The following is a 20,263-nucleotide window of genomic DNA, read 5'->3' as shown; positions in this document are numbered from 1 at the left end:
TACAATGCAACATTTCTATTGTTTGTTAAAGTTTTTTCTCTAATATTTAACTGTTTTTCAATCATCAAAATTTAGACAAATTTAGTTGATGACAAACTGCTTAATAAACAAGATTAGGTTGCTTTAGGGTGAAAAAAGTGCCACTTTTCTCATTGGATATGGGATAAAAATTAAATAGAGGTTTACTTTAACACTTACTCAACCGTTTTCATACAACACTTGCTGAACAGAAATTATACAGTGACAAATTGCATAACGGGCTTTAGATGTCACTGGGGTTAAACTGTAACTTTGTGGCCCCTGTCCCATCTCAGCATGTAATTGGTCAGTCACAGCACGAATATATCAAGTTTCAATCCCCTCTGGACTTTTGGTCAACCAGCTGTGGGTAAATACTCTGTGCCTCTTTTTAGCAGACCTCTTTCTCCACCGCTAGACATACATTGACCATGGCCACTTTCGATGACATCTTAGAGGAGGCTGGCGCATTTGGTCGGTGCCAAATGCGGATTTTTATCATATTCAGTTTGGTCTCCATACCGTTTTCTTTCGTCTATGTGGGGATTGTGTTCCAGGGCTTCACCCCGGAGCATTGGTGCCGTGACCCGGGCGTCAGTGAGATCCGGGAGAGATGCGGCTGGAGCCTCCAAGACGCACGCAGGGCCACTGTACCCCAGATGAACGGCTCCGCAGGGGTGACGTACAGTCAGTGTAAGAGGTTCGACATGGACTGGAACGCCACCGGTCTCGCCTGTGACAATCCAGAAAGTGACTTTGTCCGGGCCCAGCTCTCTGCTACGACGGGCTGTTCAGACGGCTGGGAGTACGACTATAAGGGAAGACAGTCGTTTGTCACTGAGGTGATCACAAAACAAGACTTTCTTTTGGTGGTAATTGTGTGGATGAATAGGACAAAATGTCTTATGAGACCTGTGTGTTGCAGTTTGATCTAGTGTGTGCAGACGCCTGGTATGCTGACATGTTCCAGGCCACGCTCAGTGTTGGTTTCTTAGTGGGCAGCATTGCAATTGGATACATGGCAGACAAGTATGACAGACACTTTTTTTCTTTTTTTTCTTCTTTTTTTTACCATAACATGGGGCTTTTTTTCTAGAAATAAAAATCTAAAGCTCCTTAAACTATATACATTTTCCTTGATAAGCAACATTATTAAGCTGCATAGGATATTTAAGACTTGTTTCATATCTTTTATCTTGAAAATAGCCTGTTTTGTCTTTCTGCACTGGCAGAATCTTTCATGTGTTTTTAGCTTGTTTAAATTAAAAAATGTGCGGGGGTGTTTGGGGGGGATTTGTCATTGGAAAATGCACTAGTTTCAAGAAGACTCAACATTCTCTGAAAACAAGTCTTAAATGGTTAGTTCACCCAAAAAATGAAAATTCTGTCAGTAATTACTCACCCTCATGTTGTTCCAACCCCGTAAGACTTTCGTTCATCTTCGGAATACAAATTAAGATATGTTTTAATAAATCTGAGAGCTGGCTCACTCCTTCACCGGCTGCTAGGTAACGTTAATCGATATCTGCCATCCCAGAAAAGTTAGTAAAGACAATGTTTAAAATAGTCCAAGTGACTACAGTGGCTCAACCTTAAGTTTATCAAGTGACGAGAATACTTTTTGTGCGCAAAACCCCCCAAAAAATAACGACTTTATTCAACTATTAATTTTCTTCTGTGTGAGCCTTGAGTGAGTTCAAGTACTGTAACAGCGCAACGCTTCGTCAGAACGTAGGCTCACCAGCATCACACACATGACCAGCGTCGGGCAATGGTTAGCCTTCGTTCTGAAGTACAACCCAGAAGCGCTGCGCTACGTGAACTCACTCAAGGCCCACACAGAAGAAAATGAATAGTTGAATAAAGTCGTTATTTTTTTTATTTATTTTTTTGCGCACAAAAAGTATTCTCATCGCTTGATACACTTAAGGTTGAGCCACTGTAGTCACTTGGACTATTTTAAACAATGTCTTTACTAACTTTTCTGGGATGGCAGATTTCGATTAGGCCTAACGTTACCTATGCCTGTGAAGGAGTGAGAGAGCTCACAGATTTATTAAAAAATATCTTAATTTGTATTCCGAAGATGAACGAAAGTCTTATGAGGTTGGAACAACATGAGGGTGAGTACCCAGCCAACACACCCATGTGGGGCCCAAACGGGCTGCAAATGGGCTGATATCCAGGGCCCACCCGGGCTACCCAGCTGGGACCCAGCTAATTTTGGCCGCAGTTTCCATGGAGGCCCCACATGTGTTAGCCCAGATGGGTTGATGATGGGCTCTTGGTGGGCTCCATATCGGGCCCATAGGGGTAGCCTAGGTAGTTCCCATTTAGGGCCTACAGGAGTCTGCCCACATGGGATGATGATGGGACCCATATAGGTCTTATCTAGGGCTCTTATGGGCCACAACAGGTGTATTTATGGGCTACCATATTTGTCTTTTTGGGTTACCTTATTTTACAGTAAACCCCTAAATATAAACATTATATGTAATCAATGAACAGAAACAATTACTTCATGCTTTACTTTATTAACATAATATTTATATTAACAGACAAGTATCAAAAGTGAAAGCTTTTGACAAACTTTATATTTCACAAACAAAACAAAAGTGCAGCTTTTCAGTCCTCTGTCAGACAACTCTATATTTCATAAACAAAACAAAAGTGCAGCTTTTCAGTCCTCTGTCAGACAACTCTATATTTCATAAACAAAACAAAAGTGCAGCTTTTCAGTCCTCTGTCAGACAACTCTATATTTCACAAACAAAACAAAAGTGCAGCTTTTCAGTCCTCTGTCAGACAACTCTATATTTCATAAACAAAACAAAAGTGCAGCTTTTCAGTCCTCTGTCAGACAACTCTATATTTCACAAACAAAACAAAAGTGTAGCTTTTCAGTCCTCTGTCAGACAACTCTATATTTCACAAACAAAACAAAAGTGTAGCTTTTCAGTCCTCTGTCAGACAACTCTATATTTCATAAACAAAACAAAAGTGCAGCTTTTCAGTCCTCTGTCAGACAACTCTATATTTCATAAACAAAACAAAAGTGCAGCTTTTCAGTCCTCTGTCAGACAACTCTATATTTCATAAACAAAACAAAAGTGCAGCTTTTCAGTCCTCTGTCAGACAACTCTATATTTCATAAACAAAACAAAAGTGCAGCTTTTCAGTCCTCTGTCAGACAACTCTATATTTCACAAACAAAACAAAAGTGTAGCTTTTCAGTCCTCTGTCAGACAACTCTATATTTCATAAACAAAACAAAAGTGCAGCTTTTCAGTCCTCTGTCAGACAACTCTATATTTCACAAACAAAACAAAAGTGTAGCTTTTCAGTCCTCTGTCAGACAACTCTATATTTCATAAACAAAACAAAAGTGTAGCTTTTCAGTCCTCTGTCAGACAACTCTATATTTCACAAACAAAACAAAAGTGTAGCTTTTCAGTCCTCTGTCAGACAACTCTATATTTCATAAACAAAACAAAAGTGTAGCTTTTCAGTCCTCTGTCAGACAACTCTATATTTCATAAACAAAACAAAAGTGTAGCTTTTCAGTCCTCTGTCAGACAACTCTATATTTCATAAACAAAACAAAAGTGCAGCTTTTCAGTCCTCTGTCAGACAACTCTATATTTCATAAACAAAACAAAAGTGCAGCTTTTCAGTCCTCTGTCAGACAACTCTATATTTCACAAACAAAAGTGCAGAATCTCAGTCCTCTGTTGTCACTCTCTCAACGGCCCTTTGAAAAGAGAAAATAAATAAATCAACCATTTTTCAACTTTTGCAATTCCTTTTCTCACAGTTCAGATGTCAGGTTAGTCTTGTGGTGCTCCAAATCAAGCTTATGTAGATAAGGGGTTTTCAAACCTGTCCCGGAACACTGCACATATTGGAGGCACAAGATAAAAATGTTGACCAACTTTTACCACTTTTTTTACCCTCTTATCGTTGATTGCTGAGTGCTATACACTCGTGTTAATTATCTGAACGTGCTCCTCCCGAACTTAGTTAATAAAACTTCATTTTAAGTAATTTCTAGAAATTAGTATTGTAGTAATTATTATATTCACTTTGTTGTCACCAATGCTCTCTCTCCTTTGCAGTTTTAATGATAATGACTTTTACCCATCTTGCTCTCCACCACGTGCCCTCGCTGTACGGTTTCCTCCCCTGTCCCTGGCACCGATTAGCCACTTTGACACTGCCTTTTCAGCATCTCTTCTAGTAATCTGGTTTGTAAGGGCATTTTTTTCAAGCTTCCTGTAAAAAAGATAAAGAGCATTAGAGTGAGATTAAATTCCTTATTTGAGCCCTTGCAACAAAGCAGAAATCTCCACCATGTTATTTTTCAGGTAATACAATAATGGTATCAGATATAATATTCTGTCAAACACGACATTTTTGCTGCAAAGGTTTATTAACCAAACAAACAAGGGACTGGTTCTGTACCTGTACCTGAAAACTACAGTTAAATTAATTTAGTAACTTTTGTTCTATTGTATTTACCTATGCTTGTAACTAGTGTATTTTTACTTATTTTATTTGTAGAACCTCACTTGTATTTAATAATGATTTAACTTTATTATAAACATTTTAATTGAGGGGCCACACACATGATGAATTCATTGATAGATAATGCTTAGTTAATGATGACTACTGTATTTGAATGGCAACAAAATTGGAGTGCTATGATGAGCTGTGATTGGTATATTGATTGGTATATTTTGGGGTCTATTTTTCAAATACAGTAGTCATCATTAACTAAGCATTATCTATCAATGACTTCATCATGTGTGTGGCCCCTCAACTAAAACGCTGACTAGGTCCTTTGAAACACTGATGAACAATATGGTGGCATAACTGTAAAAAAAGAAAGAATCATGATCATGCGTAATAAATCATATTTCATGATGATGTACTCATCTTAGTTAATGTTTTAATTAAGGTGTTGTTCATCCATTAAGTTGTAAATGAAAACGTTGAACTTGGGTTAGGCTAGTTCCTGATGATTCATGAGATATTAATGCATGAATGAATGCATAATTCATGTACCCTTACCGTAAAGTGTTATAATAGTTAATATTTTGAGTGAAACTTTAGAATACTCTTCCATCATCAATGAATAACTACACAGGAACAAATGAGTAAAACACTATCTACTAACTAATATTAACTAACAAGGAACTCTGATTAATGAAATAGTAATAGCCCTCAGTTGAATGTGGTAGTTCTATAACTAATCAATAACTGCTGTTTTTCATACAGATAACTAGCCTACTATATGAGTTCATAATGCATAAATTACGAAGGAATTGGAACAGTATTCTAAAGTGTAACGTTAACTATATTCTATATAGCCTATTTTGTGCCATTTGTTATTTGAATTAGCACTAACGTTAAATAAAAAAAGGGGAAAAAAGCACAGGCCGCGCAGATGGTGTTAAAGCTTCTCGAATCTCATAATTAAGCGGATACTAGTTGTTCTGTGACGAAATAGACATTTATTAAAGATTTATAAAAAAAATAACATTTGAGAAGGGGATTTTTTCATTGAATGTGCACACTTTTAAAATAACAGCTAACGTTAGCTGCTGAAATGGTCGCTGTAAGTTATGGCGTTGTTCTGTGATCACAAAATAAACGGGAGCAGACACGATTAAACAGGCTTGTCTTGTAATTGCATTCGAAAAATTAATAAGGAAATGCTTTCCTTTTGGCTGTTTGATGTGCACATCGATCTTATACAAGTTAAAAAATTGCTGTCATTGTGGGATTTAACGTTATCGTAAAACAGTGGTAAAATTGTAGAGTCTCAACTCCAATCAATTTGTCATAACACAGTTGGTGTATTAACAATAACATAAAAAATAAGAATGTTAGTTAACGTTACAGATCTTGGCGCCAGAAATAAGGGAACATATTGCGCGATCTGGAATTCGAAATTCTAAAGTGACAAGCTTTTGGTTAACATCGTGTTTTGAAAACAATGTTTTTGAATTAACATTTATATTGTGAAATGTAACTTTCTTACCTTGACTTAGCCTTGACTACGAAGACAGCGAGAATCTTCCAAATCTCCTCCCGAAAATTACAGCAGAGAGTGAGTGAGAGACTAGAGAGTGAATGGTGTCGCGGGCGCGAAAAGGGCGAGGGGGATGGGATGGCGCTGAATGAAATCTCGCGAGATCCATGGGATGGCGCTGAATGAAATCTCGCGAGATCCATCCTGCAAAAGTTTTTTTTTTTTTTTTTTATCTGTCACCGTGTCTGTACCTGTAGGTCTTTTTGTAACTGTTTAAATTATATTCTGAGTAAAAGTGTGCATACTTTTGACTGCACCACTGTGACAGTATCTGCAGGGTATTGGTCCTTTTAATTGGCAGAAAATTGGTTAAAATGGCAATTTTGTTGGCATTTGTATAGATAAAAGTAATTTCAAAGGTGCATGTGTGTACTATCTGTAAAAAAAAAAAAAACTTTGGGTTTGACTGTTTGCACTTCCTCTGTAAACTGATCCACAAGTGTAGCCCATTTTCAACCAATGCACTCATTTCCCATTAGTGAACCACCTAGGCCCCACAAAGGGAGCCCAACTGGGTTTGCCCATGTTGGACTTACTCAGTTGACCCAAGTGGGCCCCAGATAAGAAGCCCATTTTGAGCCCATGCCCACTCTGTACCCCTGTCGCCCATTTGTAACCCATATGGGCCCCACATGGGTGTGTTGGCTGGGTAATTACTGACAGAATTTTCATTTTTGGGTGAACTAACCCTTTAAGAGTGTGGGCATTGTGAATGGGCCTTTAATGGTATGATGGATTTTTTTTTTTTTTTTTTATCATACATGTTTGTATCCGTAAATTAATACTTTTATTCTGCAAGATTGATTATATTGATCAAAAGTGACATTAAAGACATTGATAATATCACAACAAATATTTGAAATAAATGCTGCTCTTTTGAACTTTCTACTCATCTACTCAAAAAAAAAACTAATGTGTCACAGTTCCCACAAAAATATTATAATAAAATAATGATAATATCAAGCAGCGCAGCATTGATCATAATAAGAAATGTTTCTTGAGGGGTAAACTAATATGCTGATTTAGCAAATTAGCAAATAGAATGATTTCTGAATGTGACACTGACTGGAGTAACAATGCTGAATTTTTTTTACGAATAAATGCAGCCTTGGTGAGCATTAAAGACTTGTCTTGCCAACCTCAAACGTTTGAACGGTAGAGTAAATGTTATCAAGCAGTAGGCTAGCCTATACAAAATAAAAACCAAATTATTATTATTTTGGCATGTCAACATGAATGTTTCAGTAACCATCCAATTGCAAATTGTCTGTCCATTTTCTTTCAGATATGGCAGAATGAAGAGTTTCCTGATGACCAACTTCTTCATCGCAGTAACAGGGATTCTGGTGGCCACGTCTCCGAATTACATCGCCCTGCTGGTGTTCCGAGTTCTGTTCGGCTTCGGAGTGAAGGGCGGCTGGATGGTTGGATACGTGCTAAGTAGCCGAACGAAACATTTTTCAGTTATTTAATCACACTTAAATGTGTGCAGCTAATTGTACTCTCATAGTTCTGGTCTAACAATGATCGGATCAGTCGGTCCAGCTGCAGTGTTCTTGATTGAAATGTTTACCCATCTTGATGTCCTCATGTTTCCTGGCTGCAGTCACAGAGCTGGTTGGGGTGGACTACAGGAGAACGGTGGGAGTTACCTATCAGATGTTCTTCAGCATGGGCATTCTCGTCCTTCCTCTCTTAGCTTACCTCATACCAAACTGGCGCTGGCAGCAGGTGGTCTTCACCGTACCTTACATCTTCTTCCTGACTTACTATTGGTAAGGCCTGTGGATTATGTCTTTGGAAGGCTGCACTTAATTGATTGAGTTTTACAGATTTATTAACTTGTTTGTGTGCAAATTTGTATTGAAATATTTTGTCCTTTTATAATCTCCCACCAACCCACCTTTATAAAACTTGAAAGAATATCCCAGATTAAATATAAACTATGAGACAAGCACTGGTGTGTTTTACCCAGTACTTTTTATAGCACATGTATATATTTAAGACACACTAACATTCAAAAGTTTGGATAACATTAAAAAAGTTAAAAAGTCAGTAAATATATTTGGCAAGAATTGAAAAATTTTATTCAGCAAGGACTTGGGATTAAATTGATCAAAAGTGACATTAAAGACATTTATAATGTGATTTATTTTTTATATAAACGCTGTTCTTTTGGTTTCCACGACTATATTAAGCAGCACAACATTGTAAATGAGAATAAATGTTTCTTGAGCTGCAAATTAGCATATTAGAATGATGTCTGAAGGTGACACTGAAGAGTAATGATGCTGAAAATTCAGCTTTGACATCATAGAAAGGAATTACATTTTAAAATACATTCAAATGGAAAACAGTCATTTTAAATTGTAATAATATTTCAAAATATTACTGTTTTTACTGTAATGTAAATGCAGCCTTGGTGAGCATAAGAAACTTCTTTCTAAATTATTATTTTTTTAAATCGTACCAACCCAAACTTTTAAACAGTAGTGTATCTATTTGACATGCGCATTTTCATCTGAAAATCAAATGCAAATTTCCAAACAATGTGCTCTTTAACAGATGAACATTATACTGTAACATTTTAACATTATATTCTCTCCAAACTGTAATGACATGGCTTTCTGGATGAACGCAAAGAACAATCTTAAGCAGGGTTTTCATTTAGGATACTGTATACATGTAGTTAAATATTTTTGTGTTACTCTATATTAGATAGATGTAGCCATCTTGCATAATTGAAATATACTTTTTCAGGTTTATCCCCGAATCACCAAGATGGCTCCTCAGCCAAAACAAGAGAACCGAAGCACTGGAGATCACTAAAATGATAGCCAAAGAGAACAAGAAAACACTGTCCAAGAATATTGAGGTACAAAATATGCACATAGATGAGGAGCATGAATTTAATACCAAATGCCCAAATTTCTCATGCCCAAATTCATCCATCAGACACTGTCATGTGAAAACCCAGAGTCTGTCTCAACTGCTTCTTTCATGGATCTCTTCAAGACTTCCAAATTGAGAAGATACACGTTCATCCTTAGTTTCAACTGGTACAGTACGTCAGATCCTAAACACCACATTAAGTGCATTAGGGTGAACCTTTATCTGTGACCTCATGTTGTAGGTTCACCAGTGCTGTGGTTTACCAGGGTCTTATTATGAGGCTGGGAATCCTCGGAGGAAACGTGTATGTGGACTTCCTCATATCTGGAATCGTGGAATTGCCAGCAGCTTTCCTCATCCTTCTCACTATTGAGCGGATCGGACGACGGCTTCCTTTTGCAACTGCGAATATCGTGGCAGGAGCGGCTTGCTTAATCACAGCATTCATCCCGGACAGTGAGATACCATTTGTGGTTGTAATTAAAGTTGACTGAAAAAGGGGCGATATATGGATGCTTACTTTCAATTTTGTATCTTCTACAGGTATGTTCTGGTTAAAAAGCGCTGTTGCTTGTGTTGGAAGGCTGGGCATCACTATGGCTTTTGAAATGGTAGTGTTTGTGAATACTGAACTGTATCCCACTGTTATCAGGTGAGTTATATTGCGTTTATCTTTCATTATGCATTGCATGTAGTATATAAAATGTGAAGAATCAGTATATAATTTCTAGAATTTGGTTTGTGGTCAGGTTGGTCAATAATGCTACTGTATATGATGTTGTTTGGCTGCAGAAATCTGGGTGTATCGGTCTGTTCCACACTGTGTGACATTGGAGGGATTATAGCGCCCTTCCTGCTCTACAGGCTTTCTGTCATCTGGCTAGAGCTACCTCTTATCATTTTCGGTACAAAAACAGATGTTATGTTTATTTCACATACAATCAGACTGAGTTGTTTGTGTTGTTAGGTAAGGCACTGAATGTAAGTAATTACAAGATGCAGGGAAATGACATCCTGACTGCTGAATGGCTGATTGCACCACAAGAACACACACCGTCCCAAACACTTCACTGGAAACTATTGAGGTGAGACGTTGAAGGGATAGTTCACACAAAAATGAAAATTTTGTCATCATTTACTCCCCCTCAAGTTGTTTTCAACATGCATGAGTTTCTTTGTTCTGTTGAACACAAAAAGAAGACATTTTGAAGAATGTTGGTAACCAAAGAGTTGCTGATTGATTTCCATGGTGTGGGAAAATAAAAAATTGGAAGTCAACGGGGACCAGAAACTGTTTGGTGGCCAACATTCTTCAAAATGTCTTCTTTTGTGTTCAACAGGATTAGAACAACTTGAGAAGGACAACTTAAAACAAAAAATTGGTTTAACTATCCCTTCAAAGGCAGCAGTCAATTTCAGGCTTCTAACAGACCTAAAAAAAATAATATATATATATATATAAATATATATGTATACACACACACACATATACATTTGTAATAGTACGTTTTGTTAGCGCCCAATATATATATATATATATATATATATATATATATATATATATATATATATATATATATATATATATATAGAAAATCTCTTAATTGTTACTTGTAAAAAATAAAGATCCAAAAAATGTATAAATTATATATTAATGTATAGATATACACCTTTATTTATTTATTATTTTTGCCCACTGCACAGTATAGTTACAGCATCTACAACCAGGGGCTAGTAGGTTCATGTTAACCAGACAAACTTTGACCCTCTTGGACCAACATTTCCTCATTGGATGTTCCAGTCAAATGTTCTGTTTATTACAAAGCAAATTAGGTATTATCGCAGAGTTTGAACCCAGGTCCCCTCGGAACGCTACACAGAAACTCTATTAAAAGGGTTTTCTTAGCTTGACTTTCACTGGTGCCCCCTCAAAATAAATGCATGACACCCCTGGCCAGAGTAAAGTGATGTTGAGCATGTTCTACCTCCAGTGTGAGGTTGGTGAAGTCAATTTTCACTCTCTCAGGTGCTCTTGCGTTTGTGGCTGGTGGACTGGTTCTTCTGTTACCTGAAACCAAAGGTGTGCCTCTTCCAGAAACCATTGATGACATTGAACATCCAAAGAGGTGAGGTTTTACTCCCTGCATATATTCACCATGGTAACATTTGTCACCTTGAACCTTACTTCAAAAATGTGAACTGTACATGCAGAAACAAAGAAAACCATCTGAAAGGTCAACAGCTCGAGAATTTGCTGCCCTCTGATCTGACATCGAACAAAGAGGTTACAGCAGTCTGAATAGCAACCTCTTTAACTTGACTATTATGTGATGCTGCTTATCCCTTCTCCTTTGAGGATTCATTCTAAATTATACAAACTGAAAACCATTTCTCATTCTTCAAAGGGTTTTGTCATTCCAAAAGTTAATGAACTAATACAATATGAATTTGATTTAGTAATCAAGCTGAGAAAGTGATAAAATATCTAATCAAAGGACCAATGATTTTCCACAGCTGTGTAATTATTGTTCCCAAACTAATGATATATATATATATAGTTATTGTTTTACTTTTACATTTCTTTTAAATGTTTTTGACAAAAATGTTTATTTAAAACAATTTAAAATAACTCCCAATAAAAATATCTTTATATATTTTTTTTCTAAATGTTGCCTTAAATTATTCATGCTAATAGTAAATTGTACTTATTTTTTCTGGTTTGGACATTTTAGAGCATTGTTACTGTAACAGCAAAACTGTTTGTATTGTGGAGCACAAATAAAGAGACTTTCTCCAAGTATGTTTACCATCGCTTTAATGTAGGAAAACATTTTTTAAATTTAATAATTTTTTTAAATCTGATTACATTTTTGGTTCTTTGAAGAGTTCTGAATAAAACATGTTCACTGGGGACTGCCTCAAATTGAAACACATCCGGCTTGTGCATATAACCGTACAGACTGAAAGTGGGCTTGGAAGTTGGAAGTCAATGGGGACCAGAAACTGTTTGGTGGCCAATATTCTTCAAATTGTCTTCTTTTGTGTTCAACAGGATTAGAACAACTTGAGAAGGACAACTTAAAAAAATTGGTTTAACTATCCCTTCAAAGGCAGCAGTCAATTTCAGGCTTCTAACAGACCTAAAAATTATTTATATATATATATATATATATTACACACACATACACATTTTTAATAGTATGTAAATTTAATAGTAAATTATAACCTTGTGCATATAACCGTACAGACTGAAAGTGGGCTTGACAGTTTGTAAAACTGAACATCTGAACAGGGTATGTTACTTAAACTCTATAACGGCTTATGCATCAATAAAATTAAATTTCATTATTTTACCATCAGTTGTTAACTTAAATTCCGCTGCACATCATTCAACTAGTCCGACTAATTCTCAGTTTTCTTTCATACTGCGTTCTATCCAGCTGACAAACTTGGAGACGCGAGTATACACTCCAGGTTTCATGGCATTAGCACAGCCAAGACCCCATGATGTCACTCCCTGAAGGACGAAGGTGTTCTGCGCGTAGCAGACAAGAGGCCCTCCGCTGTCACCCTGTATAAGTGTGAGGAATACGTCACAATTTAAGCTGTTATTCACAAGTAATGTCCATATTATACAAATTACAGTTCTAAGAGAATACATATCATGCCGTTTGCTAACATAATGTATTAATTTAAGCAAAAACAAGGAGCAAGGTAAAGTAACGAATACATGTTGTGATCAAAATGATAACATGCACGGAAAATCAGTGGTTCTGTTCCAAACCTCTTGCATGCCACACAAATAGTGTTCTCCACATGAAGTAGGCTACTTAAACCCTAATATTGCAATAGTGGGATGTTATATGTTGCTATAAGCTAATGATTCTTATTATATGCAACTATTTTCTTAATTGGATAAAACTATTTTCTAACAGTATATTTCGATGTTGAATAAATGTATTCTTAGGGTTGCTTTATCAGTGACAAATACTTGCAATGCTTCCTTCAAGGCATTTGCACATGGCTATGTCTGTTTTTATTCATAAGGTGCGTCCCAATTTGCGTACTTTGCACTATTCTATGACGTTTTTTAAGTATAAACAGTGCAAGTAGTGTGTTCACACTGAAAATTTCAAAAAGAAAAAATGTGCACTTTAAATACCCGGATGATGGAATGAATGGAAAGAAACTAAGTGTGGAATGTTATTGGAAACTGTCGCGACTTTAATTACGTAGTGGAGGGGGAGGGGTGTGTCTTGATTACATTAGACTCGGATGTTGAATGACAAAATAACCTACACTACACGGATGAGTATATAGTGCATAAGTACACAGTGTATACTGTAAGTGCGTAGTGTATATTTAATCATTTGGGACACAGCTATAATTATTGCTAAAAGTGGTGCCTAGGTAGGCAGCTTACTAGGGTTGTGACTGAACCTAAATAGTGCAAGCTCCCTTACCTGACAACTGTCATTTCCACCTTCTATGTTTCCTGCACACATCTCATGCTCCTTCACGCGGCCATTCAAGAAAGATGGACGGTTGCAGATTTTGTTCTCAATTACAGGGAAGCCGGTTTCTTTCAGGACACCTTTTCCACCGGTTCCTAGGAAACAGAAGGTCTTGAAGCTATGAACACTTTAATCAATAATCAATTATGCTTATCGAGTAAAACAGTAAAGATATTTGATAAAAAATACATTTCGCTAAACCTACTTGTTAAAGTTACCTACCCTGTGTCTCCCCCCAGCCTGTTACATAGCATTCAGTATTGCTTGGTACAATGTAGTCCTTTTCTGGTAGGCACGCAGGCAATACCTCATCGGTTATAATTGCAGGCCTAAAATCAAGACAAAATTTGTTTTCCTTCATAATGTCATTTATAAATAAAATGAGGTTACAGTTTCAAAGGGAGATAAAATAATGCTTAAACGAGAAGTATTGTGCCACTAGTGTAACCAATTGGAATTGCAAAGGATTCCTCAACACTCTCCATCTGCCATTACTCCAATGTACAGACAATCCCATCTAAAACTCATGTGTTGGAGAATCAACTGTTAAATCACTTACTCATACTTTTATCTGTATATTAAACTGGGATACGACAAAGTATAAACAAATTAAACATTAAACACTTCACCAGATTCAGAGTGTTGTTTCAATTGCAATGGAAACAGAATACTCTAACCTGTCCAACTTGAGAAGAGCGATGTCAGTTCCAGCTGGCCCCTTAATAATCTTCGAAACATCTCGCTCCTGTTTGGATGATTCACTTGCAAGTTCTGTGTGGACTCCAAGGAAGATCTTGTAGGCATATGGACTATCAGACCTGGATAGTGGTACGTACACATTTAACCATTTGCTGTATAAAGACCCCATTAAAGAGTTGTGTGGGTTTTTTCCATGTCTCTTTGGGGCTTTGAGGTCATCTGTATATGCTAATGGAGTACATGATTGTCAACTCCATTTCAGAGAGTCCACAGACAATTAAAATGTACAGTGTTGTGAATCCATAGTAGTTGAGTGAGAACTACTGTGCTGTTGAAACTGAAAACTTTCAACCCTTTACTTGCATTGTTGTCTCCTCAAATAATAATAAAAAGTCACTCACCTCTCTAGGCAGTGAGCTGCAGTTAGAACCCATTGTGCATCAATTAGCGTTCCACCACAAAAATGAATTTTGCCTCTGGCATGACAGAAAATGAGAGTTAATAACCATAATTCATCTGAGCCTGGAAGTGAGTACAGAGGCAAAAGTAGGGTGGCTTGTTGGTATACCTGGTCCGAAGACTGATCTGCCAAGGCCAGGAGTGGGGTTTGGAAATACATCCCCCAACGATCCGCCCAAAGCACCGCTTGGGTTTCGTTGATGGTTGTCCACATTTCAGGTCATCTGATTAGAAAGGAATATGCATGTCATGTATCTTGCATAGCAAGGATATTTGATTGCCTGGAAAACAATGCCACTGGAGTCAAGCATTTCCAAGAGGAATATTAAGAACAGTTACCACAGTCTGGGATATGACAGTAATCCCACTTCTTAGACCGATCCGTTGTATAGCACCAAGGTCCGTTCACATCACTGTCTGGGTTTCTGCATTGCTAATTGTGTAATCAAGTAAAAAATGTGTTTAAATTTTAGGAATTGCCTTGAAAAAATCCTTGAAATTCTTACATTTTACTCTACCTACATTTGACTCCAGACCCTTGTCTGGATGCGTTTCAGGGGTAAAACTGCTATGCTGATGGGGGGTCATAGAACTCCATGCTTGGCAGGTTACTCCCATAACAGTAGTGGATATGGGACCCCGGTAACTTGCTCCGCTACCAATCTTACAATCTTGTAAAAAGAAACAAAGCCCAATGTAACTCACTTCCTCCCTTAGTCAGTACTATAGTTATCTTGACATTTTATATAATATGTTTGCTTGTAGGTGGATGAACCTATTTCCAGAGAAGTAGGTGGAGTAAGAGATGGAGAAGCAGCAGCCTCTGATGGTTTGGTTTCACACCGCTCGATGTTGCAATACTCCCACCGAACTGTGGGATCTGTGGTGTAGCACCAAGGGGCTCGGTCTCCATCTGGATTCCTGCACAGGTTCCTCCTCAGATCTCTGCATGATGGGTAAAATCATGGCAGGAGCCAGAGGGGAAATCAGTGGAGTCAAAAGTTGCAACAGTTCAAGATATAGTTCAGTGTAGTGTCTTACGCTTTAGGGAATGTCTGAGGTGTTTTGGAATGTCGATGAGGTTCCATGGATGTCCAGAACTGGCATTTCTTTCCACTGATGGTCTCTGACATGGCACCACGGTAGGAGGTTCCATCACCTTCATAACACCCTTCACCCTCAGGGATCACCGGCTCCTCTGGGAATCAAATATTTACATTATACATGGCTCTTTCACCAGTTCTATGGGCATATGAAGTAACATACCAAGAAAGGACACCATAATCTATATTTAATGTTATATGGTTTGTAATGGCTCCAAAACCGACCAGGTCTAGGTTGATCTCCACAAGTAGGCACACTACAGTACTCCCAGCGGGTCTCTGGATCTGTGGTGTAACACCATGGACTTCTTTCACTATCAGGGTTTCTGCAGTAGTTCCCGTCAAGGCCTCTGGGATGGAAACAAATTTTAGTTGCATTCCCTGTGCAGTCACTATTCTGTATGTGTTTGGCATACTGGGGCAAGTTACATTTTACAGATTTGCCCTACAGAATAATTCAGACTTTGAAGGAGTCCGTCTACTTTGTTCTTCTAGTTCAACTGTGTCAAATCCTGCTCCTGGAAGGCCCTGTCCTGCAGAGTTTAACTCCAACATTTTTGCCTGGAAGTTTCTAGTAACCCTGAAGACTTTTATTAGCTGGTTCATGTGTGCTAAATGGGGTTGGAGCTCCGGAAAGGGCCTTGTCCTGCAGAGTTTGATACCTGATCAAACACTTGCCTGTAAGTTTCAAGTAATCTTGAACACCTTGATTAGCTGCTCAGCACAAAGGCGGTCCTCCATGTGTAGGATTTGACACCATTGGGAAATTCAAACCATGAATGTCAAAACCAGTTCATCAAATCCATCATGTGGATGCTTACTTGCATGGGTAGTTGTCTGGAGTTCTGGAATGCTTTTGGGGACTTTGGGAAGCCCAGTCCTGGCAAGTTTTTCCGGAGACCGTCACTGCAATGGTGCCCCTGTAGGAGCTACCTTCTCCAATTGTACAAGCAATCTCTGGTACAATTGTGGGTGGTTCAGTTGCTACAAGAAAACGGTGACCAGTTAATGATGAACTAATCATTTGACGAACATCTTTGTGTTACAGATTGACAAGAACATTGCTTACCACATCGTGGAATGGAGCAGGATTCCCAACGTTTGGTTGGACTGGTGGTAAAGCACCAGGGCCTTGGCTCTCCATCGGGGTTCCTGCAATAGTTCTCTTCTAAGTACTTATCAGGAAGACTGCAAAAGACAGACCATAGTCAAAATATGCACTAAATAGACCCGATCTCATTTGTGCTATAAATGATAATGTCTCACGCTGAAGGGATGTAACCGTGGTTGTGGGGTTTTTGTAAGTCCCAATGTTGGCAGGTAAATCCACTCACAGTAGTGGAGATCTTGCCTCTGTAGGTTTCTCCACTGCACTGTATACATTCCTCTGGAGATATTAAAGACCAGATTCAAGGGACAATTTCTAAACTATTTTTGCACTCTTGTACATTGCTTCAAAAGGTTGCTCCAAATGAAAGTGAGCAACTGAATCCCTTCACGAAAGGCTTTTCCACAAGGCCGTTGGTGAAATGTGCACAGACGTCTCAAGCAACTAATGAATACATGATTCTGGGTGGCACATCTTCTTGATTTATTTTAACACCTAGGCTAATTCTTATTGTTGTGATGTTCCTGGGGATTTAAATCCAGTTTTATCAAATGCTGCACAAAGAGACTGTATACAAGTTGAAATACTGTAAATATGGATTTAAGAATGTTATACATAGATGGATACAGGATAAAGTGGCAGTGGCACAGCTAATGCCCTGCTCACTTCAGAGTGCTCACCTCAATGACACTTTAGGTTAACTTTTGCATGAGATTCACACATCAGTTAGCCCACAAGATTTAGCAGTTTCTTTGCTAAATGTACCTGTGCAGTCTTGGATATCGCAGTTCTCCCATCGTTTCTGTGGATCTGTAGTGTAGCACCAGGGACCCCCCTTGTCTCCATCCGGGTTTCGACAAAAGTTGAACTCCAAGTCAGCTTTTGGATGTGTCTTTGGCGATATGCTGTAGAAAGTTACTATTAAGGTTAATCAGCTGACTTAACCACTGTACGATTTGAAATGATTGAAAATTTCTAATTAAGACATACTTTGGCAAATGGGGGAAAGTTCCCTCCCATCGCTGACATGTTTTTCCTGATTTTGTCTTGGATTTTGTCCCTCTGTATTCCATGCCAATGCCATGCATGCATTCCAGTAAGTACTCTGTATGAAGGAATTCAATGCATTCATTACAACATACTTAAAAACACATTAATTGTAGTTACTGTACATTCTTATGGCCCACATGTGGAGTGGTTCTCACAAGGTAGTTTGTGATACAAAAATGGGTCTCATGTCTTTTCTGACAAAATAAGTGCTTTAGTTAAGATGGCAAAATAAACTGGCTTTTTAGATCAAAGGAAGGGCAAAATCTGTTGATGTCAACGTATGGTGAAACAAGCTCTACGGTATTTTGGCCCAGTGTTTGTTCTATGCGATAGCCAAGGGTTAGCCCAGTAAATTACACTTCTGCTGTTTATGCATTTAAACAATGGTCTATTTTTATAATCTACCTATGTTGTGTCAATCATTTTCAACATTGACGGTCTTATGCAGTTTGTGACAATTTTAAAATGTTTAATTTTAAGGACTTTTTTATGATAATACTATTCACTATATGATTTTAAATGTAAAATCTGGGTCTTAAAGCAAAACCATGAGAACCTTTGACCTTAAGTATGCTTGTTAAGACAACATCCATCAGGTATATTTCGAGCGATCCAAAACTGAAACATTTCTCATTGTTTAACCGAGACATACATTTGCACTTGAAGGAGAAATCCCTCATTGATTGGACGATAGATTTTCAGATAATCTTCTTTACTTTGTTTACTGACATGGACCAAACTAAACTTTGATAAATCTAGATTAAATATTAACTCGGACTGACTTACAAGAAACAACAAGAAAAAGCATAACCATTTATAATTCTAATTCATAATGTACATAAACAAGAGTAATGCATGCTGAAGATAATTCATTACATCATCTGCTATTAAACTTTCAAATCTGTAAAGTGATCAAATAGATTGGGCTATAAAATCTTACCCTTTTTCTCATAAAGAACAGCACTCATTCTTCGCAGTATCTGATCAGTTTTTGAGTTGGCAGGTAATGTTACACAATCCTGATCTTTTTCGTGGTACAAAAAAGACCTGCAAAGCACATATATACCCAGTATTTTAACATAATAGAGCAGAATAAAGCATGTGTCATTGCTCCAGTCTGCACTAGTGCAACACAATATATTTTGAGAGTTGTAGTTATGGTCTGACTTGCACCTGCATGTAAAGGAAGTCTCTTTGTCGCACTTGGAGGCACATTCTTCCACTGTTTTCACAGTGTATTGAACTTTAGGCAATTTCACTATCCAGGCCCCATCCGTTTTAATATATGCTTCCAGAACATCTAATGTAAAAAAGGGTGGAAAAAAGAGTAAGTTGAGCTTCTAGTCATAAACACATGATTACCGATGTTGATGAAGTAAGACAAATAGGTTCTGTGAACCGTGCTATCTAGATTCAGTGAAACCAACAAAGCAAATTATCCTGAACAAGAGCTCATGTAAGCCCTTACCAACTGTACTACAGACTATTTCTAAAATATAAAGATCTGATATTTGATCAACAGAACTATCAAAACATGAATTGAAAGAACACATTTTTAGATGACCAGATTTACTTGCCTGTGCTTTCGGTCTGGGCCCTTGGGAAATCTGAAGGTAACATGAGTTGTTAGTGATATACAGATAAATGAATGCTATTAGTTATAGTTTTACTCTGTTTATTTTATTTTTGTTAATTTATAGATAGCAGAAATAGCCTAATAATTAAGGCGCTATGAATAAATATCTGTTGGCTTACCTGCAAAAAGGAATAGACTAAGTAAAAGAACAGCTTTGTGAACCTTCATGTTGGAGCATTGACAGCCAGGGACTTTGAGAGGTTTTCAATCTTTTAAGCATATCAGTACAACAAACATCATAGGGCCGTCACTCATCAGTCAATCATTGTCCAAACAAGGACATGGACCAGGTCAAAAGTGTTTGTCGATCAGTGCGTTTGAACCCACCACTACTGTTTCTGATCACAAGATTTTCCGTGCTGGACTTTTTTATTTGATTAACATCATTGGTTTTATTTCATATTGGTTTGGTACTAACATTGCATTGAGAAAAACTGTGAGAAATAAAGTAGAGAAGAAAGGATGAGAAAGTCCTCCATTACAAAGCAACCGATTAAAAAAACTACAAGATTGTTTCTTTAGACCCGGCAAAGTAGATCATGTATTTAATTTCAATAATTTAATACGGATTTAAAGTAATGAAATTAAATACATATCAATTCAATCCTCCTTAAAAGAATATTCTCATCAGTGTCACAAATCAACAAGTTAATTATCAACTGAGAGACTAAGAGCCATCCTACCCAATAC

The 20,263-nt window shown here is 37.6% G+C and overlaps 2 protein-coding genes across 2 annotated transcripts; one reads left to right on the top strand and one right to left on the bottom strand.

Annotated features, from left to right (window-relative positions):
• The first annotated feature begins 420 nt into the window (after positions 1 to 420).
• Positions 421 to 11,799, top strand: slc22a2 (solute carrier family 22 member 2). Its single transcript, XM_079584852.1, has 11 exons — positions 421 to 860; positions 944 to 1,047; positions 7,398 to 7,552; positions 7,719 to 7,887; positions 8,873 to 8,987; positions 9,068 to 9,171; positions 9,246 to 9,460; positions 9,548 to 9,656; positions 9,797 to 9,909; positions 11,031 to 11,130; positions 11,216 to 11,799. The coding sequence occupies exons 1-11, from the start codon at positions 450 to 452 to the stop codon at positions 11,301 to 11,303; spliced, it is 1,683 nt and encodes a 560-aa protein (XP_079440978.1). The 5' UTR covers positions 421 to 449; the 3' UTR covers positions 11,304 to 11,799.
• Positions 11,800 to 12,193: 394 nt separating this feature from the next.
• On the bottom strand, positions 12,194 to 19,809 carry plg (plasminogen). The gene is given in 20 exon segments (XM_079584851.1): positions 12,194 to 12,575; positions 13,468 to 13,613; positions 13,741 to 13,847; positions 14,196 to 14,336; positions 14,619 to 14,693; positions 14,786 to 14,900; positions 15,016 to 15,109; positions 15,199 to 15,390; positions 15,393 to 15,621; positions 15,718 to 15,874; positions 16,005 to 16,129; positions 16,601 to 16,763; positions 16,849 to 16,967; positions 17,046 to 17,166; positions 17,653 to 17,792; positions 17,878 to 17,992; positions 18,878 to 18,984; positions 19,111 to 19,237; positions 19,515 to 19,544; positions 19,693 to 19,809. Coding segments are annotated over 20 exon segments (2,514 nt in total). The 5' UTR covers positions 19,742 to 19,809; the 3' UTR covers positions 12,194 to 12,413.
• Positions 19,810 to 20,263: the final 454 nt, after the last annotated feature.

The sequence above is a fragment of the Phoxinus phoxinus genome (assembly GCF_949152265.1).
Source record: "Phoxinus phoxinus genome assembly, chromosome: 16".
NCBI lineage: Eukaryota > Metazoa > Chordata > Actinopteri > Cypriniformes > Leuciscidae > Phoxinus > Phoxinus phoxinus.
The sequence above is the reverse complement of the archived record's forward strand: the minus strand, read 5'-3'. Positions and strand labels throughout refer to the sequence as shown.

Coding starts and splice junctions, on each gene's coding strand:
- slc22a2 (XM_079584852.1), top strand. CDS start 450: ATGGCCACTTTCGATGACATCTTAGAGGAGGCTGGCGCATTTGGTCGG. Junction 7,888..8,872: donor TTCTTCCTGACTTACTATTG/GTAAGGCCTGTG, acceptor ATACTTTTTCAG/GTTTATCCCCGAATCACCAA. Junction 8,988..9,067: donor CACTGTCCAAGAATATTGAG/GTACAAAATATG, acceptor TTCATCCATCAG/ACACTGTCATGTGAAAACCC.